General features: G+C 40.6%; 2 protein-coding genes across 4 annotated transcripts in view; one reads left to right on the forward strand and one right to left on the reverse strand.

Moving 5' to 3' along the window:
• The window catches only part of kirrel3l (kirre like nephrin family adhesion molecule 3, like), a 32,205-nt gene extending 29,891 nt beyond the window's left edge, over nucleotides 1–2,314 (forward strand). For both annotated transcript variants that reach the window (XM_079342842.1, XM_079342843.1), the window contains exon 15: nucleotides 58–2,314. In XM_079342842.1, the coding sequence (XP_079198968.1) occupies nucleotides 58–549 (492 nt within the window). In that variant the 3' untranslated portion in view covers nucleotides 550–2,314. The remainder of the gene's footprint in view (nucleotides 1–57) is intronic.
• A 479-nt stretch (nucleotides 2,315–2,793) lies between these two features.
• Nucleotides 2,794–25,773, reverse strand: st14 (ST14 transmembrane serine protease matriptase). Of its 2 annotated transcripts, none has more exons than XM_079342841.1 (19): nucleotides 25,522–25,773; nucleotides 20,186–20,330; nucleotides 19,400–19,560; nucleotides 17,282–17,352; nucleotides 16,723–16,895; nucleotides 14,715–14,750; nucleotides 14,051–14,279; nucleotides 12,571–12,710; nucleotides 12,330–12,433; nucleotides 11,816–11,925; nucleotides 10,153–10,283; nucleotides 9,577–9,681; nucleotides 8,237–8,344; nucleotides 7,766–7,879; nucleotides 7,116–7,235; nucleotides 6,439–6,619; nucleotides 5,368–5,636; nucleotides 4,665–4,801; nucleotides 2,794–4,543 (listed from the first exon to the last, which is right to left on the reverse strand). In XM_079342841.1, exons 1-19 carry the CDS (start codon nucleotides 25,546–25,548, stop codon nucleotides 4,382–4,384), a joined length of 2,523 nt encoding a protein of 840 aa, XP_079198967.1. In that variant the 5' UTR covers nucleotides 25,549–25,773; the 3' UTR covers nucleotides 2,794–4,381. The 2 variants fall into 2 exon arrangements, with proteins under 2 accessions (XP_079198967.1, XP_079198966.1); XM_079342840.1 differs by having other exon boundaries at nucleotides 20,186–20,333.
• Nucleotides 25,774–25,859: the final 86 nt, after the last annotated feature.

Genomic DNA, 25,859 nt, shown 5'->3' on the forward strand with positions numbered 1-25,859 from the left:
AACCCATTATTGTTTTTCCAGCATACATAAAACAAAACTCCTTTGTGCTTCTCATAGGACCCCACCAATGGCTACTACAATGTCCGAGGCCATGAGGACCGCCACATCCGTAGTAGTGGATTTTCTGAATACGTACCCAATGCACGGCCAGTCTACACCCCATCCCAGCTGCCCTCCCCAAGCCCAATTTATGGTCAGCACGGCACTCAGCCTCGCGTCTATGACTTCAATCACCGATATGCCACAACCACAGCGGGCAGAACCGCATACGAACAGCAGCAAGCAGCCCAGCAGCAGCCTGCCCAGCCCGCCGGCAACTATCCCACTGATCCCAACTACGGTGGCTCTGCCTACCTGCCTGCTACCTACGGTCGCGCCTTCACCAGCTATGTTAAGCCCTCTTCCTACGAGAAAGTGGATGCATACGACCAATCAGATCAGGCAAGCAAGGTGTCCAGCTCGTCTCGCTTCTCTTATGCCTCCTCACAAGTGTCCTCGCAGCAGTCTGACTATGGACGGCCCTCACAGCGGATGCAGACGCATGTCTGATAGGACAAACATGGATAAAGAAAAGTGCAGGAACAGTGAGTAGATAGCCATTGTCAGCTTCACATATATGTGGCTGGACTAACATGAACAGAGACTTTCTTCCCTTGGATGGTCCTTAAAGGACACATTGGAAAGTATTAAGAGGAAATCATGAGATTTGAGTTATGGATTCGCCATCCTTCGTTTGTTGTGATGGTTCATGGGATCTATGCTAATGCTAACTGTGGAGCTCCTGAGCTGGAGAGTTCAGCAGATTGTGATGTTCAAGTCAAACTAATGATTACAGTGTGATACCTCTTGTAGGTTATCTCTACATAATGACCACCCAAACCTGTGGAGATACTCTGTAAGTTTGAGAATGACAAAATTCAAAGGAATCTCCTGAATTTGGGTGGCCAAAATGATTGGGGTAGCTGTTTACCTGCCTTCCAGAGTTTACTTTGTGTCAATGCGAAACGCTAAAATTTTTTGAAGGAACACATGACAAGCAAGACATAATTGAGTAAAAAAACAGCCTATATTTGTCTGTCATTTGGTGTTTTGTTGGCATGCGAAGGAATTCTAAGCACATTTGTGTCTCTTTCATCAACATAAGACCAAGCTATCCACAGAGACAGACAAACTTTTCTGCACAACAGGCTAGCTCTACTGACCAACAAGTGCTACAGGCACTGTACTATAAGAAGAATCTAATCAGCGAAGGAATACTTCTGGCCTGACCTGTATTCCTGGAGCTTCTTCTGATTATAAGCCTAACACATTGGACTTAGAAGTGTTGCTTACCAGTGGAGAAAAAGAAGATATGGAGAGAATGTGTGTTTTAACCTTCATTTCAATGGAGGTCTTTATGTTAACCGTGTGTTGTACCAAGATGGACAAGGCGAGGCCATGTCAACCCAAAGATGGTTATTTTAAAGGGTGAAAAACAGGGGCTGAGGTTGAAAACTACTGTCGAACCCCTGGTACTGTTTTCTGCTGTGATCGCTGATTGTAAAATGAAAAGTAGGCTATTGCCACAACAATCAAAAAAGTGGTGGTAAGAAAAGGTGGCAATCTTGAACTAAAAAGAAAAAAACTTGAATACGGCGTCAACGTCAGCAAGGGAGAGATGTTTTAAGCAGCCCATGTGGGCCATCCACTCTCAAGTTTTACAACTCAATCAAATAGTCTCAATATGTTTACAAAAAACAGTACTACCCTGAAACACTAAGTATCTGTACAAATGGCTGAGCCCATACCTTCTCTCTGTTGCATGCAAATGATGTGTCTAGTGAAACTCTTCAGCGTTTATACTCATGTCCATTTCATGTTGGAGACATTCATTTCAACACCTGGCCCGGTCACATTCCAATACCTGGATGTTTCAGTATGGAGGCCTGTACTGCCATTTGTCTACAAAGCTGTTTCCAGGCAGCCTGATGAGAGAACAAATGTCACTTAAAGTGAGGAGGCAAACATCATCGCTTGACTTTATTTTTATATTTTATATAAGCCTTAATGTACAGCGTGTAAGCTGCTCTATTGTAAAGTATCTTTATATACATATGTATCTATCTTGGTTGACTTTTTTTGGTCCACAGATTTTCTTCTCTGAGTTGTTCATCAATCATTGAATGCAGTTACTATGCTTTTTTTTGGAAACACAACTAATTGCCATTTGTTTGTTTATTCTTTTAATAATGTATTAAGAATTTTATTTGCTAAAAATGAGTTGCTTGTACCTTTGTACACATATTTATATTTAAATAAAACCATTTCCGATAAAGATCCGGCTGGTGTGAATCTTGAGAATGAACCAGAATACTGAGCAGCATCATTGGGCACAAGAAACAGCACCAAACAAAGCTTCCCATGAAGCAACAATGATGAATACATAAATTAGCAGCACTGTCTTTGTTGATTTTTCTATTCCCCAAGTGGAGCGCTGCTTTAATGAAGACAGATGAGTTAGAACCCCCCACTGTACTTGTATCCTCCTGAAGTCGACATGTCGGTCTTGTAGGGTAATAGGATGGAGCTGTGACAGAGGCAGGTATTATTTGACAGTACGAGTTCATCTTGTCACCTCTGTTCCCCAGGTAGATGTGCTGCTCGCGACAGGGAGGAGAAGTACATGCTCATTACAATTCTACTGTGATGAGGGGACAAGGTCTCACAAGACACCAACTTATCATGCAAAACACAATACAAAGCCAGGCCTCGCCTGAGACAAATAATACAGGTGATGCAATTAGGTACTGAGGATTCTGATGTAAGATGTTTATTATGAACTCTTAAAAACATAAATTTACAAAGAAATCTAAAAAAAAGTTTCAACAATAAAAATGTCTAACATCCAAACAATGTTGTGGAATGCTTGGGAATATATACATCAGGAGTTTTGTATTTCTCTTTATTTCTGAAAAATTCACATTCACCTCCATCAAGAGAACAAACATATCAGTGAAGCAATATTGTTAAAATCTTTTTTTCTTTAAAATAAATAATACTTGTGCAAATCTTTGGTTTGTTTATCCAGGAAAGATTATTTTCAGGTTAGGTCAGTTATAAAGAGTAAAGTAAGCACCCCTTCAAATCTCAGATTTACAATTTGATTAAGTGGGGACCAAAGATGTAAACTTGAAAAGGGGAGAAAAAAATCACTGCATTGCTCTGGCAAATTATGCAACCTGTATTGGTTTGTTTTGGCCTTCAGGTGTGTTCTACTGAAGACCCCCCATCAGCCTGAGTTTACCAAAGCCACTTGGATCTAATCCTCCCTCTTGAATATAACATTTCAGACACTCATTCACAGAGCAGTCAAGGCCAGTCAGCACGTGAAAACATGCCAGAGAAATACTGATTGAGGACCCAGCTTCAGATCAACAACAACTTAAAACAACCTCAGCAACAGCCCAGTCTTTTATTCAGATCCATCTTCAGGGACCATGCTGGAGTTTTCTGCCTGCAAATCTGGAGTACTTAGCATTACTGCTGGCCATTTTCCAAACAGCTCACAGGCCTTTAAATTGATTAGTGTCGTTCCCACCTTCCTGGCTGCTCCTGGTTTTCATTCACTTAAGTATAATATTAAAATGTCCTCTTTTTTAAAACCATTTTTTTTGTCTTTATTTCAACTCTCAGTAGATGTCCCTACAAGTTGATGTCTTTAATTAATAACAGATATAAATGAACACTAGTGGCCGGTCTCAATCTTTAGCTCACTATGCTTTGGAAAATAATCACAAATAATCAGATAGAAACAATAGTCGGAAGCCAATGTGCTCAAAGTGGTCTCATTGTTCGACAAATGAAAAATAAAACCCCATATGAATAGCTATTTAAACTATATACAGCATAAGCAAAGTGCAACTTTCACCACAGTTAATGGCACCTGTTCAGAAAAACACAAACGGCTTGCAAAGGCTGAAAATAACCATAAAAGAACCTTGAAAGAGTTAAAATCCATAATCCATATTCATAAAATGATATTGTAAAAATTAAGAGTTCATGCATAGTTCATCAAATAGGGTAATTATAACTTGTGAAATGTTGATATCTATGGAGGCACAGTAAGACTATACAGTGTTGGCAAACAATGACATACAAAAATATGAGTAGGTGTAGTTTAAAAATCGAGTGTACGTCTGCATGTGTGTGTGAAAGTGAGTAAAAAAAGGGGTGTTCGAAGGGAATTGGCAACCAAATAAAGTGTTTCCACACAAGTACCTGAGTCCATGCTGCTTAAAGGACAACGCTTTGGGACACTTGACCTGATTCAGACTCAAATGGTCCTTCTCCAGAAAGTTTTTTTTATGTTGCTCTGAATCCCTCTTTGCTCTTTACATCATCCTCAAACCCCCGTCTCCTGCCTGATCCACTCTCTCAGCTTGGTGAGGCGCGAGTAGACACCGGGCTTGTTCCGACGAGCGCAGCCCTCACCCCAGCTCACGATGCCGGCCTGGAACCACTTCCCACTTTCTTCAAAACACACCAGTGGACCTCCGGAGTCTCCCTGGTGATGACAGGCAGAGTGGAATTGCTATGATATATGAGAGCTTGATAAGGTGTGAAAACCTATATGTGGTGGAAATCTATATTCCGCCCTGTGGATGGGAAACATAGCACAGTCTCACCTGACATGCATCGACTCCTCCGGCCAAGAATCCGCTGCAGAGCATCCTGGAGGTGACTTGGCCCTCGGTGACCACATTACACACCGTGTCATTGATAATTTTCACCGACGCCTTCTGCAGCAGCTGTGCCTTTTGACCTGAGAGAGCAAGACAAAGGGGTCAGTACTCCGCCACATGACCTCTGTGTTCGTCACCAACATCAAAGGTGTTAATGGGCTGGATTAGTGTTAGCTAATGAAGCCTTAAGAGGCTTCCCAGGAGAGCAGACGTCTGTCTTGATATATGGATATGGAAGAAGGCTTAATGGAATAGAGCAGATTAGAAAAGGATGAGAGGAAGAAAGGAACGTTGGGTTGAGCAGAAAAGAAGTGTGTCATGATGGAAGAGATAAAGAAATTGGAGGGACATTAAAGGAAAGAAAGAAGACAGGATGAAGTGAGAAAGAGATGAAGGGAGGGAGAAGAAGAAGAAGGAAGCAGGCAGGGAATAAAGATAAAGGACAGAGATGAATAGCTAATTTTGTGAAGGATGGGGGAGGAGTGGTACGTCTTCATTATGATGTGAGATGGGTACGCGAAAAAGGAAAAACAAAGTTGGATCGTGGATCACCCGTAATTGAGGAATAACAAAATTAATATTCAAAATGTGTCTGATAATCAGTTACAGTGAAAAAACCCACTACAGTTCTGCTAGCGTATAATACCTCCTTCTCGAAGCGCGCCCCAGCCTGTGACCCAGCAGGACATGCCCGAAGGGAAGATGTGGGAGGATGCGGGGAGGCAGATGGGTTGGATGGTGTTTTTGAACTCCAGCGGCTCACTGAGCTCCAGCAGCGCGATGTCATAGTCAAAGGTCATCTGGTTGTAATCTGGGTGGGAGATGATCCTCTTCAATGTGCGCCGCTGTACGCCATCCTGCTTGTACTGGTCCTGCATGCCGCTGTAGCTCTGCCAGTTGGATGGAACATGGTACCTGTGGTAAGATCATAGAGGGAAAGGTTATGTTTTTGTACACGCAAGCACCAGGATGGAGGGATGCAATGTCATGACCATGTGTCGAATCTAATACGATTCCAAACCAAATAGGCCTGAAGCGTATGCAGCTTAAAGGTTAGAGTGTTAGAAAGCAACACCATACTTTCTCTAACAGTTACTGCAAACCCTTTTAGCAGCAAAGGCAGGGTATGCCACATTGTAATTCTGCTGGGTTTCATTCCATTTTCATGACATGTTAAAAAAACAAAAAAACATTTGCCTTTTTTTATGATGAGCAGTGACTGTAAAAATATAAATAATTTGGGGGCTGGAATGTCCAGTCTAGAAAATGCTTACAAATTAAATTATGGTGTGTACAGAAAATATCAACAGCAACTGAAAATCTGAGAAAATGCACACATTCCCTGACTAACAGCATGGTAAGTGTTCCACCTACAGGCTACTCTTATTATTACAGCTTCCTGTTTTTAATAGATGAGATGTAAATGTAGCCCCCCCAAGGTTTTTCTGAATTAACTGCATCATCAGGGGCTAATTTTCAGACTTTGCAATATTCATATAAATGGTCCTCTGTTGTGCAGAGTTCTACTATTCTTCAGCAGAAAGTGCATTAGAGTATTGCATAATGAGTTATAATAAAATGTAAATAACTTGACGAATAATAACATTTGGAGCAAAGCAATAACGTTTTTTCCCCAAACGAAACATAAGAGAAGGACTGTTTCATGATGTGTCGAGTATAGTCCAGCTGTGTTATGGATGCTTCAGCTGTGACTTACGATGGGCTGCTGGTGACGAAGCAGTGTGAAGCAGAAAGGAGCCACCTCTCTGATATGATCGATGCGCCACAAACGTGCCCATCGGTGAGAAAATGAAGGCTGACCTGCCACGGCCACTCCCCTAGCTCGGCGTTTTGCCCTCCCACGATGCGCTTCAGCTTGTATGGCCTTGTGCCACAATCTGGCAATAAAAACAGAACATAAAGAGAATGGAGGAGCATTGAATTACGGGTGTTAACAACCAGTTGAGAAATCAGATTTAGCTTACTTGAAGCCATCATGATATCAGTCTTGGCTTGAGTGCTACTATGGTTCATTACAATCCTACTAAGACACCCTGGCATATTAGCTGATCCAAAAAAATAAAAAAAATAAAAAATAAAAAAAGCTCAGACACACCCTGAGGCTGAAACTGTGAAAAAATGAAAACTTCAGAGATGACAAGAGCTTCTTTCAAAGGAGAATGAAATAAATAAAGCAGTCAAGGCCTCAGGCTCTTTTCTAACAGACAGCCCAACATGCAGCTCAACCGGCTCTTCTGTAATCTATTTGAATGACACTGAAAAGATTAGATCCACTTTTAGCTGTTTAAGGAAAAAAATGTAAAACCTGAAATTTGTGAGGTGGAGTTAGAGAGAGAGAGAGAGAGCGAGAGAGAGAGAGAAAAAAAAACTCACCACAGCCTTTTTCGTCCGAGTTATCAGAGCAGTCGTTGACTCGGTCACATTCGGCGTTCAACCTGTTGACACATTCTTTGTTCTCACACTTGAAGCTGAAGTCGGAGCAGATACCTGGAGCTTTAGCCGGGCAGAGACAGGTCACGGCATCAAAACACACATAGCACATATATTTCAATCAAAGTGTTAGAGCAATGCTAGTCTGAAGGAGTAAAGAGACTACGCAATCAGCGAGGCTTTAAAGTGAGCTTTGAAGGCACAATGCAAAGTGATTGAGGAGCAGATTGCATTGATTGGGGGTATTGATTGGGGTTGAGGCCTAATACCCCTCTTTATTCACAGAAGTGAAAATCAAGAGGAAATCCAAGAGTACCCTGTGTGTGCGTGAAAGCAAGTATGTGAGCAAAAAGGAAATTGTTAAAGTGTGAAGTAGAGAGTAGAAGTAATGATCAAATACTATTAACTGTGAAAATTGCTCTGAATAATAAATGAAGTCTTTACTGTAGCATTTTTGCAATACCTTACTCTTTTCTGAGCCGTGGATGAAGGTTAATTGCTTAATGTTTTGAGGTGCATGCTTTCAAACCACTCTGGTGAGGTTTCATTTAAATGCCTAAGTGGCTGGAAAGAGAATAAGAGTAACCACTTACATGTTATACAAGAGGCCTCGTCGCTTCCGTCTTCGCAGTCCTTCTTTTTGTCGCACACAACATCCGAAGGCATACAAACTCCATCGCCACAGCGCCACTCGTTTTCCTCACAACCTGAAGGCAATGGATCATGGTCATGAGGAAATTATAACAAAAAAGATGAACATTTAAATGAGGAATGGACAAGCTAATAACTTTCATGAAGACATTAGCGGCAAAGCCGTGGCGACATTAGCATCGGACTCCACTCTCCCCTGTGAGTATTACACATTATTAAGGGTCTGGATGAATGCTCAGCAAATTGGGCGAGGCCTCAAACAAACCCCATTACTGATACAATAATGACTGCACACAGCCCAAGTCACTGACCAGAGCATTAGCAATGAAGTGCCTTTAATGTTAGCATGATTAGCCTAGCATTAGATAGAGCTTTGTATCCCCTAAAGAGCGCTTTAAGAACAAAACACTTACCGCATTGTTTCTCATCACTGCCGTCTCCGCAGTCGTTGACCCGATCACACACCCAGAGTTTAGGTTTGCACAGACCATTCCCACAGGAAAACTGGTCCTCACCACACTCTAAGGTAACAGAATGGTAATAAACATTAGAGAGCTGTTCAGAAAAATGACATAAAAGAGATGTTCTAATCTTATTCTCTAATGTTCTTCTGCAACATTAATCACTGAATATTTAAAATGCTACACAAAATATGAACTGCTTGCTTGGAAAAATAGGCCACACTCTAAGGTTTGAAGGGTTAATATGTCACCCGTGAAAATATAAAATACAATTTCAGGCAGTCTGACCCTGTAATCCACTTGAGCTGCTTGTTCACACATGCACTTCAAAAGAAAAAAAACTTGCCCTCTATCCTAATAACAGAAAACTGCAAGCCTGGCTCATAAAAAAACATAACAGGGGTAGTCTTAAAGACATAATGCCACTACTAATAAATATTTTAATTCTACTGATTTCAAATACTTCAAAAGGAAAATTGATACAACCCATTTGTTTCAAGTTTGGAGGGCAAATTTGAAGAATGCTAGCATAGCTTGGAAAGGAAAGCGCTTATCTTGCTCTTTTGTAAAGGTTAGAAAATCTGTCTTCTGTGCCACATTAAAGTTGCTAAGTGCTTCCTAAAAATAGAAGCTGAAGTTTTACAGGGGGTTGTGTTTGAGGATATAACTTTAATATCCACAATAACAAACTTTCAAAGCTTGGCAACCTCAAAATGAAATCAATCATTGCACCAGGCAAACATTGTTACATTACTCTCAATAAATCGCATGATCTTTGTTTTTACTTGCTAGATTTTGTGATTTTGTACTAAAGCCTAGCTAGTTGTCCCAGTAAGGCTGTATCCAGGCGTTATGCTAAGCTAACGGGCTGCAGGCTGAAGCCAGATAATGTATTTAATGGGCTAAGTTATGAGAGTGGTATTTTTTTTTATTGTTTATAAACATAAACGGGTACAACAATCAGACAACAATACCGGCATATTCCAGTGATAATAAAAAAAAAAGAAATAATAAAGAAGAAGGAAGACCCAGTAGCGACCCCCAATCTCCCAACTGCCCACCCCCTAATACTGGATTTCTGTAAAACTCTTACAGGACTTGGGATCATGTTTAAAAACAAAAAAATGCAATTACAGGTAATGAGTTATGAGAGTGGTATTGATCTGAAGAGCCACTTCTTGGCAAGATCTGCTCCTTTAAAAGCAAGCAGGGATGAGGCTTTTTTCAAGAGGATGAAAAATTTAGATTAGAGAAAGACAGAGGATGTGTGGATGGGTCGAGAGGGAACTTACTGCACTTCATCTCGTCACTCATATCACCACAGTCGTTCCAGCCATCACACTTTTGATCTTTGGAAATGCAGATGCCGGAAGCACAGGCGAACATTCCGGGACAAGCTGATCAAAAAGCAGAGAATAAATGGAAATAAAGACCATGCTGACAGATTGAGCAAGAGGGAATGACAGTGTATGTTTGCAGCATCCATCATGTTGCCACTGCTTGTCCCTGTTGATCAGAGCAATTATAAATCCATTTCGCTCAAACTGGGAGACAACATAAAGAGTGGAGGGTATTGAAAGTGGAGTGCTCCTGACAGACACTGGCAAATAAAATGGACCCAATAAACGAGCTCTCTGGTGATTAGTCTGGCTCTTGAGTTTCCCTGCTGCAGTTTCTAAGCCTCTATCCCTAAACAGCTCTATTTGACTGTCAGTCAGCCAGCGCCTGGTGGTCTCCCAGACAACAGTTACTCCCTGCGTCTCGCCTGTAATGGCAGGCTATGAGTGTCACTGTCACGACACAACATTTCACGGCAATCTTGCAAATTGTCAAGCAAGTGTGCGTGCCAGATCAGACTATAAACTCACGATTTGCAGGATCGTAGGCGCTGTACTCTGCACTGAAGCCTTTGTCAGTGTACGACTCATCGGAGTGAAAGTTCACCTCGAGGACGTTGGACTTGCTGGTTAGAGCCAAAGAGGACATTTCTCCACAATACCTGAGACACAAAACCAAAGTTCAGAAGAAATTCAGGCTTATTTTTAAGTCTCTCACTGCAATTAAACCTGTCCTTTATTTATTAATTGAGATTTTTCCTGCAAACTATTCTTATTTGTTCCCATGACACGTGCAAATGCAAAACCCAGATTTTAATTTAGACTGACAGGCAGATTGGCTCAGCAGCGGCAGCAATGCGGCCATTGTTCTGAACTGTTATGGTAAAACTGGAGCTGAGCCTGAAGACAATGCCCTCGTTTACCAGTCAAAAATGTCCAACTCTTACTTATGGAGATGAGCTATAGTTAGTGCCCGAAAAAATAACTCCTTTTTATTTTTTACATTATATTCTATTTTCCAGTATATATGTGTATTGTTTTGTATTCTGAAAAAAAAAAAGTCAAGTGACTAAATTGTTTATTGTTATTGTTGCATGGCCTTCTGTAACTTGTGTAATTTCACTGCACATCTGTATGTGACAAATGAAAATCTTGAATCTTAAAAACAAGATAGCGGATACAAACGGCAAAAATGAGTTTCCTCTGGGGGGTGGGGGGCTCAGCCTTAGGGACAGGTTGAGGAGCTCAGACATTCGGGGGGAGCTCAGAGTAGAGCTGCTACTCCTCTGCATCTAAAACAGCCAGTTGAGGTAGTTTGTGTATCTTAAGATTACTCCTGTTTGCCTCCCTTTGGAGGTATGGAGGCACACCCAACTGGGAGGATACCCTGGGGCAGACCCAAAGTTCTCTGGGTTAATTTAGATTATATACCGCCTGCAGAGCACGGTCAAAGTCTGCTCTAAGATCATTGGAATTCCTCTCAGGACTCTGTCTACCATCTACGAGCAGCAGACACTCAGGTGAGCAGGTCGGATCATGCAGGACCCCTCACACGCCCTCTTCCCTGCGTTTGAGGATGCCGGCTTCACTGTCCCTGCTGCAGGAAACAGAGGAGAAGAGCAACCTTCGTCCCCAGGGCTGTCCAGCTCCTCAACTCCTGATTTTAGTTTACCTGCACTGTTGTTCACTTACTGCTCTATGTGCCTTAGAATCGCCTCCCCCCGCCCCCAATAAAGTTTTTTTTGCATGTAATTGAACATATCCCCTCTGGCCAGAGAATGCCTCGAATAAGCAGAAGAAAATGTATGGCTGGATACTTGTTGCAGGTTCTTTTATGCTATGTGCTACTTGATTAAAACATGGAATACAAATTAAATTACTATTTAGTAGTATAGTTTTATTATTATTATGTTTTACAATTCTTAGCTCCCTGTTGTGATAGTAGTCGTTGCCGAGATAAGATAGAAGAGCAACAACACTAATTATGTCTAAAAGTGAAAGAAACATGAGCAACAAGAGAAGAAGCAAGTTCAGTTTCATCATCAAACGTTTTTTAATTTGAGTGAACGTGTAGAGGGCAAAAAGGTGAGTAATTGCTTAGGAAACTGTACACATTCTGAACAATGATGGATGTTTACCATACACTGCTCAAATATTATTTAGTTTTCGCCATTTAAATGAGTTGATGTCTTACTTGTTGCCCATAAGCTCCACATAGTCTTTGTGACACACACGGATGTCCACACCGGGCTCCTTCATGCGAAACATGTTGAACTTTAGCCGCACCAACTTCCCAGCAGGGACCTGAAACACAATGAAGGACCTGATTGGCTCATAAAATTGACCATGCATATCACTCATCCAGCCACACACGAAGGCACGTGTCTGTAGCTAGTGTGAAGGCTACACAACCAAAGAGACCATGGGTAAACATGCATACACACACACACACACACACACACACACACACAACAGCACAAAACTCAAACACACAAAATACCGCAGCCCAGCTAGAGCTGCGGCAGCAACAGTGCTCTGACAGATGAAGATAGAAGAGGTACTGAACAGCTTGGCTTCTACAGTGCTGCCTCAGCATTTCTTTCATGGCAGACTAAGGATGGAGGAGGAGGAGGAGGAGGATGGAGGATGGAGGATGGAGGGGTTTAAGGGAGGAGGAGGGGGCCTGGGAGAGGAGCAGTGATGCAAACCTTGATGGTCCACTTGCAGTCCACAGCAGGAGGATAAAAACTGGGGTGAAGAGGGGAGGTGAAGACTCCTGAACTTTTACTGAGATCACCACCGCAGCTATGAACTGAAAACAAAATACATTAAAAACATTTATTTGTGATGAATTAAGTATAAACACGATTAAACAAATCAAAGTTAACTGTTGCAAAACACTGAAGTTGGGAAGCTGACGATAAGAAACGTTGACAGGATCAATGCTACCTTTAGACTTGGGGATGGCACTATAATCTGCTCTAAATCCAGGCTTCTGCACAAAACCGTCAGTAATCAGGTTAATCAGCATGATATTCCCAGATGAAGACACCTCGAGGGGGTTCGAGGGCGGCCTCTGACCACACTTCCTGTTGATAAACAAGAAAGATGGTGAATGTATCAGGTTGTGTTAGAGAACCAGTAAAAAGGCTGTTTCCCTGATGAACGTACAGTAGTAGAAACAATCATGAAGAGTAAGCACAATGTCTGATTTTAACTGAATCACCTTTGGTTTTAGCGAAGGATGTGCAATACTTAACTTAAAACACTGTTATTGTCTTTAGTCAGGAGTGATAAACATCTATTCAGCAAACAAGTTGAAATATTTTAAGAAGAGAAAAAAATGAAAAACGAATCAATAGATACTGTAAGCAGCAAGAGGTAGAAAACGAGATAAATAAGCAGAGATGTGCCAGCGCTAGATAAAAATTGCTTCGGCGGAGTTTCAAAGTCAAAGATTAGATGCATTAGCAAAAAAAAGTTTCAGCAATGCTGCCGGCAAAGCAAGGGAGGTGTAAATGACACTGCAAGAGCAGCAATACATCTACCTCCAGTAGAATAATGTCATTACAGAGTATTATATTATGGCTCTCATAAACCCCATGTCACCTTGGATAACGCAGATCGCTCAATAGCTTTATAAAAATGTTATGCATCACTTGGTAATGCACATTTGTTTGGCAATGCTTTCTGAGTTTTAAATTGCCTGCAGCTACAACTGATTGTAGAATCAGGAGCTTGTAGTATCAGAATTGTAGCCCCCCCCTGTAGACTCATTGCAATTACACTCAGTGGTTTAGCAGGACTCAGGTTGGCACCCATCACAGATTTGAAAGGAGAAGTCTTTTTGAGCCAACTCAATCTCACTGAGGTCTCAAAAGTTAACAATAAAATGGCACATGCAGCACTAAAGGCTTCAGGGCCAAAAAAACAGAAGAAGAAAATCAGAGAACAGTTACCAGAAATCCGGTGAAAGCATCAAGTAAAACATATTTCCCCGACCACTTTAAAACTGATTTTACTCCGAAAATCCCTTCGCAACATTTCAGTGAAATTCAAAGTGAATCCTTGTAGTTTATGATCTGGAAATGATAAAGAACTACATTTTCCCTCTCTCATAACCCCAAGGCTAAAAAATTGGGACATATGTTGGTTAAGCCCATCAAACAAACCCTGCCATCTCAGTTTATACGTGACTGGTGTCACTATGATTACGAAAGGAGAAAATACACGTCACTTGACTCGTTTACTTCAGAATACAATTCTTCCAAGGAGCAGATACATACCTGTAAAGATGCATAGTACATCAATCCAATAGTTTTATGGTTTAACCTGGTCCTTTCACAAAAGGTTTACTTCAAAATGTCTCCAGTATGACTTTGTGCCATGTTTCCCACCCCTCTAGAAATTCACATTCACTAGGACTTACTCGGTGATGGCTTGAGAATCATCTGGACTCAAAGAGTCATATATGGAGACAAAGTCATCGGAGCAGTCATCCTCGATGTTGAAGGTAGGGAAAGTGACAAATATGGCTTTGTCTTCTGCAGCTCGAATCTGCCACTGGCACCGAGATTTGGAGGGGTAGTTCTTGGGGTAATTTGGCGATGAAAATGTCTGCGGCTTTTCATTAGCCTCCAAGCGGAAGAAACACTCCTCTGGGAATCACAACATTTTTCAGTGAGAATTGTGATGTGACCAAGAATCAGTAGTTCATAGCTTATTTTATCATTTCATAAATACATTTTATTTAAAGATCTAATTGATTGCTTTTCTTTAAGTACAAGTTTGTCCAGTCTTTATACGATAGCTTTATGTAGAGAAGGGGAAATGTAAGACTAAAACGGCTACTGTGGTAATGTAGTAACATAGTCTAATCATCCCAGAGTTATGAATCTCCAGACAGCGACAAAGAAAAGTGTCTGGCTGGCTCTGGCCTGATACAAAGTTCTCCATATCTGAGTGGAGCAGCACATGTACGACACAGGCTGGACCAGCCATTCGTTATAGACCGGCATGAGTGTGAGAGTGTACATTTAGCCAGCTGGAAAATTACAACTGCAGGTGATTGAAATGGGACAAGCCATACTCACTGGCTCTGGGGTTCCTGGCCATTCGAGGATCTGTCACTAGAGAGAGAGAGGGAGGGGGGAGAGAGAGAGAGAGAGGGAGGGGGAGAGAGAGAGAGAGAGAGAGGGGGAGAGAGAGAGAGAGAGAGAGAGAGAGAGAGAGAGAGAGAGAGAGAGAGAGAGAGAGAGAGAGAGAGAGAGAGAGAGAGAGAAATAGGTGGAAAGGTAAGAATGGGTCTCCAACATTGGGATGCTGATAGAATTTGATACACAACCCCAAAATATTTAGCTTGCACATTTTCTGTCCCATTTCCCCGCGGTTAAGGGAACTGGTGATGCTGTGCAGCTCTTTCTGCTTCATCTCACCTTGCCCTACAGCAGGAAGCCATACATCTCTGTCTAACTGTATTAGACAGTAACATCAAATCATACCCATAGAAATCTTTTAAAGAGCACCACAACCACTGAGTCACAGGTGCCAACACTTGGCTGGTGGCCAGGATGTGGACAAATGCAATGTGAATGCTGAGAAGACAGAAAGAAGAAAAATGGCTGTCTCAAGCCAGGCCAAAGCCCAGCTAATATCATTACAGGGTCCAAACAACATAAAATGAGCAATCTCAGATGCAGCAAAAGCAGAAAGGTCTGGCTTATCCGTTATCATCTTCTCAGCACAGCTCAGAGCAGGTTATCTATAATAAAAATAGAAAGCAAACAGAATACCAAAGCTGATAAGAGACGACACTTGAATATATTCATATGTTTGCTGTTTTCCTAAATGTCAGGCTCAGGTTGGAAGATCAAATTTCGTTAGGATATCATACTGCTGTGTTCCAGGTCGTATAAATGTAGGGAATCTGAAACATTGTTGTCATGTCAACGCTCACCCACTGAGCAGCAGAAAAGACAAAATAAATCTGAAGTGAAATATTAACACACTACACAGATAAAGCATCATATTATCTGTGATGTATATGAAACTGAATTAAATCAAGAACGGTCAAGACCACCAATGATAGGCTATTTCCCCACCTCATTACTGTGGTTAGAAAGACAACAAATAACTTTCATTTATTTGTTTTATTCGCCCCCCCCCCCCCCCCCCCCCCCCCCCCCCCCCCCGGTTTGGTTTGGCTCTTCAAACCATAAAGAGTTTATCTGATGATCTTTAGCTAGTTTTATGAATGAAACAGCTGCTGTTAGATGCTTGAATGTTTTGGAAATCTATACACTTATTATGCACATTAGACACCTGCAAAAACTCACATCTCAGCAAGCCGAGTCATCTAATTTCTAGTCAAAAATACTGCATCTCTTTACACTTATTTTTATGGACTTGTCAGGTTAATGAGGCTTTTCTCAGTATACTGTTTTTCAAAAGAAGTCAGATATACACACTTGTTAAGATTCAATATGTATTTGCATTGTGCGGTTTTGAACATAAAAGTGCAGCAACCTTGTTTGTCTCTGTCATTTTTATTTAAAAGAAAACTTAAATTATTTAAGCAATATTTATGGTCTTTTTATTTATTCTTGGTCTTCATTGATCTTTTTAAGTGGTCTGGTCTTAGTCTCGCAGCGTGACACAGTGTACCCTGCTAATAAATTCAACAAAGAAGAAAAACCCAACACGAAGACCAACATCCAGCAATTTATCTACTTTTTTTTTTTAACTTGAAGGTAGGGATGTAACGGTTCACTCATCTCCCGATATGATTCACCATACTGGGTTCACTAAACAGGGCTACACACCTGCTTGCTCGTATGGTTTGGCCTCGCAACTGCCTCCGCCCTATGGCTGCTGACTCTCACAATAACGTGTAAGGTGTAACGTTTCTCGAGATGTCCCCTATCCACTGTCTTGGGAGTTGGTTGTCACGAGGAAGCAGTGACATGATCACATTTATCTGACACCATACATTTATAAGGTAGAACACAGCAGTATGGCTTTATAACAGTTTCTCTCTTGAACACTTTTTTCAAAGAAAAACCCTAACTCTGTCACACCCACTCGACTCCCGCTGGCACCTACTTGAGGCAGTGATCTCACTGATTCTGATATTTGCAAGGCCTGCTGTTCTGCTCCTTTCTTTAATGCCACTCTCCAGTGTCTCCAACACTCGCTCCTCAGAGAACTCCGGAATGATCTCCAGGTCTTCAACTGGAATTTCAAATTGGGACCAGTAGTAGGCTTTCACACCCTCACTGTTGCAAGAAAAAAAAAAGAGAGAAAGAAATGGATGCATAGTGGGAAAGAACAACGTTAGAAGCCATTTAGTCTGACTTTGGAGAATTAGCAAGAAATAGACACATCCACTCAGTTTATAAATGTTCAAGAAGAATTTTTACAGAACTTAACAATCCTCAAAGTTTGAAGGGCATAAGCATGGCTGTATCTCCAGCACAATCACAAGACAACGATCTCAACCTCAGAATTACAACACTCTTCAGACTTCAAGCCCACAGAAGTCAATGCAACAAAACGTTCCCTTCAAACACAACAACCCTTCAATGTGACCTTTCTTTTCTATTGCTTAAAAAAAATAAAAAAAATAAAAAAAATCAAGCAGGGCTCAAGACCATGACTTTACCTGAATGCAGTGACGACAGATTTGGTGTAGTATTTAGCAAGGAGTGGATCTTTCTTGTAGTTTTCCTTCAGCTGTGTGAAGAAAACGCACTTTTTATTGAAAAGAGCATGTACACGATTTGTGCTTGTCAGCCTAAAGATAAAGCACAAAATGAGCATGTTAACATAAAAACTGCCTTCCATGAAAAGCACACTGAAACAGGATTCTCAATTAGCTGTCTTGCCTTTGGCTGTAGAGAGCTGCGAACTGTTTCAGACAAGGCTGCAGTCATACTCTGTGGTCCTTAATTGAGGTCAATGCCATATTTTATGCATGTGCAGTGTTATCTAACTATAGAGCAAAGTGCTTTTTGAGACAAGGGTTAAAAAAACCGACTGCAGGCAATGAGCAGGTTTTATTTATGATTTTTTTTTTAAATGAAAGCAGAGAATTACATGGTGGGAAAGGATTTTTAACTGGACTAATTGGTCAATCATGATACAATAAAATATCAAAAAGTCTTTTTTTTTTAACTGACTTTTAGAAAAATAGAAATGAAAAGTGAAGCTACATACTGGGAGTAAAGTTATAGCATGTGTGTTGCAATATAGAGACGCACCATTTTTTCTGTTAATTACCAACTCTAGATGTACTGGATTATTGGCCAATACCAAGAACCTCTCTGATACCATTAAATGACAAAAAAAAGACATCAATTATGGGGGACCATCTGTTTTTATATCATAGGACAGCTAAAGAGAGACATAGGAGGAGAGGGTGGAGGACGACAAAGGGTTCGAGGTTGAATATGAACACACTGCCAATAGAGGACGACAGCGCACATTTTCGTTTCTCGATTGTTTCGTTTTGGTCATCATAGTTAGTTGTAACCAAGCTAGTTCATAGCAGGAGCTTAATGTTTTCTAGGCTGTTTAGTTTTAATTCGCTATTTGAGGCTATAAAGAGGGTTTTGACGCCATGACTGACAGCTGTTGCAGCAGTATGTGTTACAGATAAGAAGAATAGAGGATGAACAGTGAGAGGAAACCTAACCAACACTATCTTATAAGTCTGAACTCATGGAAAGTCTTGTTTTGGCAAGTGTAAGAAGTGGGACACCAGTATCACAGCTTCGCCAGCTGACATAAAAAAAAACTTTAAATTACATTAAAAGTAATCAGTAACACTGTGTACTGTCAAATAATGATATGACAGCAAACATTAGCACAAATGGTGTCACCAGCTCAAAACCTGATCTATGATTCCAAGGGGTGTTTCTGGTTTGACTTTTGTAGAACAGAAGGTGGTGTAGACTTCGTTGTTTGGTTTTATAAACATTCAATCCTGCACTATAGAACTGAATTGGGATGTTTTTATTATATTAAGTAGCTAAAACTTTTTTTTTTTTGTTTGGGCTAATGATTTATGACATTCGTCATCATACACCATAAGACAATCAAGGCCGAATCGGAGGATGACGTGGATACTGGTACCAACACTGGTTACTGATCCTGGTACCAATAACAGTATCAGTACTTAAACATCTCTACTTTACTGTAGCATTGCTTACTGTAGCCACATGTTACAGTTTTTATGCATCATGTCAAAAGTGACTTGTTTCTAAAAGGTATTCTTCAAAAGCTGTCTTTTCAGTTGTATGAAAGTGCAAACCTCGTACAAAACATAAAGCTTACCCCTACATTTATCTAGTCATCTCATATTCCAGTCATCCACTTACACTCTAATCCTCACCTAACACCCTCACCTCAGTAGCTTTTCACTGAGAAAGTGTTTGCTTGATGGTGTTTGAGTGAATGCTTTTTTGCTATCCAAACATGCTCCTAAGTGGTGCTACAAACAGCTCCACTGCCTCCAATAATAGGAGATGCTGTTGAGGGAATTACGGAAGCAATGTACGGCATTTTATTCTACCCACGCAAATGTGCCTTCAGCAGTTTCTGTGCACTAGGAGGGGCATAAAAAAAAATGCATTTCAACAACGCCAAACAACAACAACGACTAATCCTTAGTGAGTGAAGAGAGGCGGGTGTATTACTCTGCTCAAAATAGTCCAGAAAGGGATAGGAAGGATAGCAAGGATAGGAAAGTCTTGTCTTTTGCAAGTCAAACAATACTCACAATCGCCTCCAGTTTATCCCCCAAAGCCTCGAATTCCTTGCTCTTGGTATCCTCCAGCTTCTGGTTATATGGCACATCGCTTAACTTCATATGTCCACTGAAGACCAGAGCAGAAGAGCTGAGCTGCTTACTTAAGGTGGACTCTGAATCATCGTCTTTAACTTGAAGGAGAGAGGCAGGCAAGACTTCAGTGTTTGATCAACAAAATGCAGTATGATGGCTGCTTTTGATGAAAGAGACGACTCCGGGTTTTAAACAGGCCTTGGAGCACTATTTAAAAGTTGTGAAGTGTGATCGCTTACTGAGAAGACAGTTTGGCTCTCAGAGCAATTAAAGCAGCCAGTTGAATCAAGAGGCTGTTTATCAAGACTTCAGAGGCCTTTCTATCAGACGTACGAAGCTGTGCCATGGACTCTGTGACATTTTTCTCCGATGCATTATTAAAAGGAGAATGTCGCAGCTGTCAAATAGGCTAACACTAATGGGAAATTACCAAGTCCAAAACAAGCCACTCTTACACTTTAATATCAAAGAGCTGTGCCTTAACAACACGTGGGAATGATCTACTTTGCCGTTCTCTAATGTAATGCCCAGCTTGGCATTGACTGACGTTAGAAATGTAAATATTCAAAGTTCTTACTTCATTACAACAGGGATTAGGTTGATTTATATTAAAACAAACAAAAAAAAGGTCCTTATTAATTCATCCAAGTATGTTAAGGGTGTAACATTACGTTCTATTGTCGATTGCCTTTACAGAAAAGTTCAGGTTTAAACTATACTCACAGACAAACAGCCAGATGAGGAACGCCGCTAGAGCTGCAAGGACTAGAACCGCCATCACAACCCCAATCACGATGCCGACCTTCTTCTTTGACGACTTTCTCTTGCTTGTTGAGAAGTCAATATGCCCGTGACGGCCATTAAGACCCTGCTGCAGAAAAAGAAGCGAGAGAGAAAAAAAAACAGTCAGCAAACATACAGCAAGAACTTTGATTAGACTGAGAACATTGAAGCACGGTGTATTGCATCTAAAGATCAATCATCAATGACAGTTACAAATCTGCAAACACTGCCAAGCCTCTGGAATTCTCCATGGTCTGTCTCTACTTAACGTTCATAAATGTTTCCTGACTGACACTGTAAGTGTCGTCAGGTGGCCAGGGGAGCGAGGATGTCTACTGAAACATGAGAAAGAAAATAGGAGGATATTCTGTTTATAATCTATTCTTATTATTGGTACTCTTTTACCCAGGAAAGGTCCTGGATGAGCATCTACACAGGGGTTTTGTAATGGCAGCATTTAATTTTCCATTACTGCAAGACTGTACACTCACTAATCTATATGACTCAATAAATCCATCACTGACTCACATTCTGATCTGTTGCTACAAACACGTTTGGTTTTTTTGGTTTTTTTTCTTATTGAACAGAATATTTGCAGAATTGTATAAAATAAACAAAAATATCAATATGAACTTTGACCCGATTTAAAATGAGAAGAGTTTTGTGAAATACCTTAACCTAATTCAGGTTCAAACAGGCAGTATGTTCAGACTACTATATGTCAACAAAACCGGTAAAACCTGCTCAGTAAATGTGACAGAGCTCCCACACCATTCCCTCATGAACACACACATGAATTAAAGAATTGCATAATATCTACATGGTACCTTGTCGAAATTATGGGCTTGTTGCTTCAGAGTGTGTGTGTGTTTGCGTCTTCATGTGTGCGTTTGTGTGTCTGTTATTGGGCTCTCTCGAGTGGGCGGGCTGAGAGAAAGGTTTCAGACCGCTTAGTAATCAACACACAATGAATTCAATGCCTGAAGAAGCCCGAGTGCCATTAGGGATGGAGAATCACTTTGGTATTAAATCAATTTGTCAGATGTGCTGCCCCTTAAGATGGGGGCTCAATTACACGAGTCTAGATGATAACTCATGGCAATTAAGGCCTATTCTTACCCGGCTTGGGCCTCCACTCATGCTTTCTAATAGGAATCTCAAACAGCAATCATAGGCCCAAATGAGGAAAATCATTAGAGATGGGGGTCAGCAAGCGCTCCGGGGTCTCAGCCCACCCTGATCATGGCCTAATAAAGCCATTACATGCTCTTCATCATATCCAATTTTCTACTCCAAAAAGAAAGACTATCTCATTGTTAGACTAAGTATAGCTTTTTTATTAAATACTGGCTGACTAGTGTTCTGCATGCTGTTTAACAAGAGGTATTACTGTCTGTCAACACAGAACATAAAATATCCCAAACTGGTAATGTTCAACAAGAACAGGCTGCAGAGAAGGCTTTAAGATTGGTGCAGTGGTGTCTCACTAAGAAGTCTAACCAGTTTTACTCGTATGAAGAAACTGCTGTGAGGTGTGGTTACAGAGGAGAAACAGCAGGTCTTCCTAAAGCAGAGTTCTACTTCATAATTCAATGGTTGGTCCTGTTTAACACTGTTTTTTTTTTTTGTTCATTCCAGATCTCATATCAGCTTTATTTTTGTGTCTTCAACTAGACACATCCCATTATTCAAACACACAGAAAACCTTTCCTAGTGTCACACTGGCACAAAAAAACAAAAACAAAAACAAATAAAGTTAGCAACTCCAAACCAAAAACACTGGTATAACACAATAGATACCTCATTCAAAAAGGGAGCGCAAGATGGGCGAGCAAGAGACAGCAAGAGACAGCAAGAGACAACAAGAGACAACAAGAGACAACAAGAGAGAGAGAGAGAGAGAGAGAGAGAGAGAGAGAAGCTTTCAGATGTGTACATCTTGCAAAACAGATCTTGGCTGTAACTGTATTAAATCAATTACTGCGTGTATTGGTGCACAGTTGTTTGTGAACACGCTGATATTCATACATGTTGAGCTGCTCTGCACTGTTTTTCATGTCCTTGTAATGTTGAACATCTCTGTTAACAGACTTTCCTCGGTTTTCAACGTCTTTAGTTTTTCGTTTATCATATCAAAAAACTTGGATCGGCAGTGGTACATGTTTAAATAAACAGCACAGGTTTTAGTGTGTTTTCAACATTTCAAAACTTCTGCAGCTAAAGCAGGATCAATGACAGAGCCATGGGCCCCTCTGTCTTTTTGAGCCCTGATTCTTTGTTGTTGTTGTTGTTGTTTTTGACAAAATATTAATTAATAAAAACAATTGCAGTTTTGGTTTTACAAGGCAAGAAGACCAAGTTACTTTATCTGTTAGTGATTAAATTGAACCTGCGATACTGCCAAGATGTTTCAATGCTCAATAAATAAAACATCAATCTTTAATAATTAAACATTTAAGGACGCAAAAACAAACTCAAAAAGCATGGCACCACATAAGAAACAAGTAAATAAGGTCAGGGTCAGATTGATGTATAGAACGCTTTAAAACAAACAAGAATTATATTAAAGTGCTCAAGTTTGATTTCAGTTCTAAAACCTAGTGATTCTTTATTTCTCCTTTTCATTTTTTATTCGTTTGGTATTATGTCTGCTTAAAATAAGGAATCTGATTTTAGACTAAACACGTTTCTTTTAGCCTGTTATATTGTGTCAGTCATAAATATTTTGCAATATAAAGTGCTGTGTGCCATAAAACCTCAACGGAAGCATAAAAGTAATAAATACTTTTATCGTTCTTTCTTATTTAGTCTCCAAATATGGCAGTTGACTGTCTCACAATGCACTTCCACAGTGTACTTGCACATAACAACCAGAGACCAAACAGTCAGAGCTACAGCTCAACGCATGGAGAATTGCAGCCCCTAAACACCCTTTAACTTAACGCAGTTTAAAAAATGATCAAAACGAATTGAGTTGAATCAGAGAAATTAAAAAGTTAATTCCAAGTATTCATATTCTTTTCAACAACCTGACTACGTTACCCACAATGCAACTTGACAGCTGACAGAGATCCAGGTGTGTTGATTGCTGATAGCGGCTAACATAGCCTCAAGTTGCTAGCTTCAAGCGCTGCTGGGGAGGGGGCTATTAGTACACTCACTTTTGTCAAACTCCACACTGACAAGATTTGTTTTCCAAATTTCAAACTCGCAGTCAAAAGCCCCAACTGATGCTGCCTCAAGCGACATCACTTGGGGCAAATTAATCAGACCTCATCTCCCTGCTGATCCCCAACAGGCCTTAAACAACTTTTTTCCCCACAAACAGATGTGAAGGTTGGTGGAGATTCTCTTTAAAAGCTCAGAGACGTGTCTTGTCCAAACAATCCAGACCGGAGCCTGCAGCTAAAAGGTCCAATCAAATAGAAAAGTCAATCAATGCTATTCATTGTTCTCTGACTTATTTCACTTTTCCAAAAAAAACCCCAAAAAAACCCTAAACTACCTTCTCACTGACAGTAGCCCCAAGCAGACATTTAGCAGTGAAGGGATGTTGCTTCATAGTGTACTCATAGTGTCTGAAATCTTGTGAGATTAAATATCACTGCACATTGTCAAAGACTAAACTCATTCCATGGTTTATCACTTTGTTTGAATGCATCCATCGGTGCAGTCGAAGTCCAGTTGCTGTGTTAAATGTTCATTTATCTGACAAATATATTTTAATAAAAGCATTACTTGGGTTTGTTTTTTTTTCACTTCAAATAACTGTATTTTTTCTTCCTGCAAAACGTTTCAAATGTCTGATGAGTCATCCTGCACTCAGAAGAAGAAGTAGATCTATGATTAATCCTGCAAGAGGAAATTCAATTTTACACTCTACACACAGGCTGAAGCACAAATGCATGCACAAACTGTATCCTAACAACATGCACCAATGGAAAGATGTCAGAGTGAGGGGGACTGCCCACAGTTGGCGCTCCTGAGTTGCTGGGGTTGGGTGTGTGGTGCCTTGCTCAAGGGCACTTCTGCAGTGCTCAGGATGGTAACTAGCACTTCATATTAACACACTGCTATGCATGCTATGCATACTCTCCAACTACCCCCCTCAAATAATCGAGGGAAGAGCGTGTGAGTCTCAGCAGCAATGACCAAACCCTTGTAACCATTAATGAATCCCTTTTCAGAGTGAAGTTCACCTTTGGCTGCCCGACACTATTTCCTGCCCACATTCTGTGCTGGTTGTTTACGCGTCTAAAACAAGACTGAATTATGTAGGAACAAGAAGTGTATGATGGAAATTTACATAATCTATGTATGCTCCAGGAAAATTTGACCTACAGGTTAGAGGGGAAAAAAAGCTTTCTGCAGATTTCACATCCAATTAATTCTTAAAATCCCAGCTACTTTAAATGTTGCCTTGCATAAAGCATCAGAGTTTTGTGAACTTGTTGGAGCCCATCTCAATCCATGGTTAACCACTGAGGCAACTTGTTTTTCTGCTTTAGATTTCTCAACACAACCTTTAACGCGTGTTCCCGAATCAATCATATTTTAATACGTTTGATTAAGATGTAGAATGCTTGTAATTATTTATGATCACAATGACTGAAGCCTGTGGAGAGTCAACTGTTAACTACTTAAATGTGACTGGATGTTGGCAGTTGTGTTGCTGCAGCGAACCACACCTTTCTGTGGGGGATGACAGACGAGGGATAATAATGAGACTACACAGCTCCTCAATGTCGCTGATCATCTTTATTGTGAATATTTGGAATTTTTAAAAAAAAAAAAAAAAAAAAAGGAAAATAGCAGTCAGCCATCATCAAATGTGAAAAAAAGTTCTCCCAGTAAATGGGATAAATATCAACAGTTAATCCTGACACAGAGCCTGGCTGAGGTTTTCTAGGTCTGTACTGTTGTTAAAAAGGACCTAAGTTATGAATTCATAGCTGCTATCAATAGTCTGTGACAGTGTCAACAAACGTGAAGTTTTCGCCGTCCAGTCCCTCATTAAGACATAATAAATGTTACACTTCAACACCAGTATCAGTGAGATCAGTGAGATGATCACATACCAACAGACTGCATAATTTGTCAGGTGTTGTCAAGTAGTTATTTAAGGCCTAAACAAGCACAGAATGTCAAATCGCAGCAGGACGCAGTGGAGAAAAATAACTCAAGGCCTCGGTGCCACTTTTCTGAAGCGGTCAAATAACACTGTAATTGTGTGTATACTTAGGATAGTGATAGGCAAAAGGCAGAAGGTGACTTACGTCGTAATCATATCTGGCGGAATGCATATTCCAAACACACTCCAAAAACTCCTCGTGTCCCTCGTTCTGGATGCAAAGTTATGGATCCTGAATTTGTAAGTATTTCAAAACAGTAAATAAAAAATGTGAAAAATATGCAAAATGAGAAAACATCAACAGTAGGCTATTTAAGTTAAATTGTCCTTCCTGTCATCGACTTTTGGAAACACCTGAATAGACCTTTTCCTTAAACTTTCAGCCACGCCCAGATCACCTGCTGCTCTTCTGTTCTTCCTCTTTTGAATGACCAACAAGTCTTGAAGCCTTGCGGCACAATGCTGCCTCTCCCAGGCGAGTCT

Source organism: Symphodus melops (assembly GCF_947650265.1).
Source record: "Symphodus melops genome assembly, chromosome: 5".
Lineage (NCBI taxonomy): Eukaryota > Metazoa > Chordata > Actinopteri > Labriformes > Labridae > Symphodus > Symphodus melops.

Bases quoted from the DNA above. Each gene is read 5' to 3' on its own strand.
- st14 (XM_079342840.1), bottom strand. From the start codon at position 25,548: ATGCATTCCGCCAGATATGATTACGAC. The intron at 20,334-25,521 runs GTAAGTCACCTT...CTTTTTCTGCAG, and splicing joins CCGCCAGATATGATTACGAC to CAGGGTCTTAATGGCCGTCA. The intron at 10,284-11,815 runs GTAAGACATCAA...TTTGTGTCTCAG, and splicing joins GTGGAGCTTATGGGCAACAA to GTATTGTGGAGAAATGTCCT.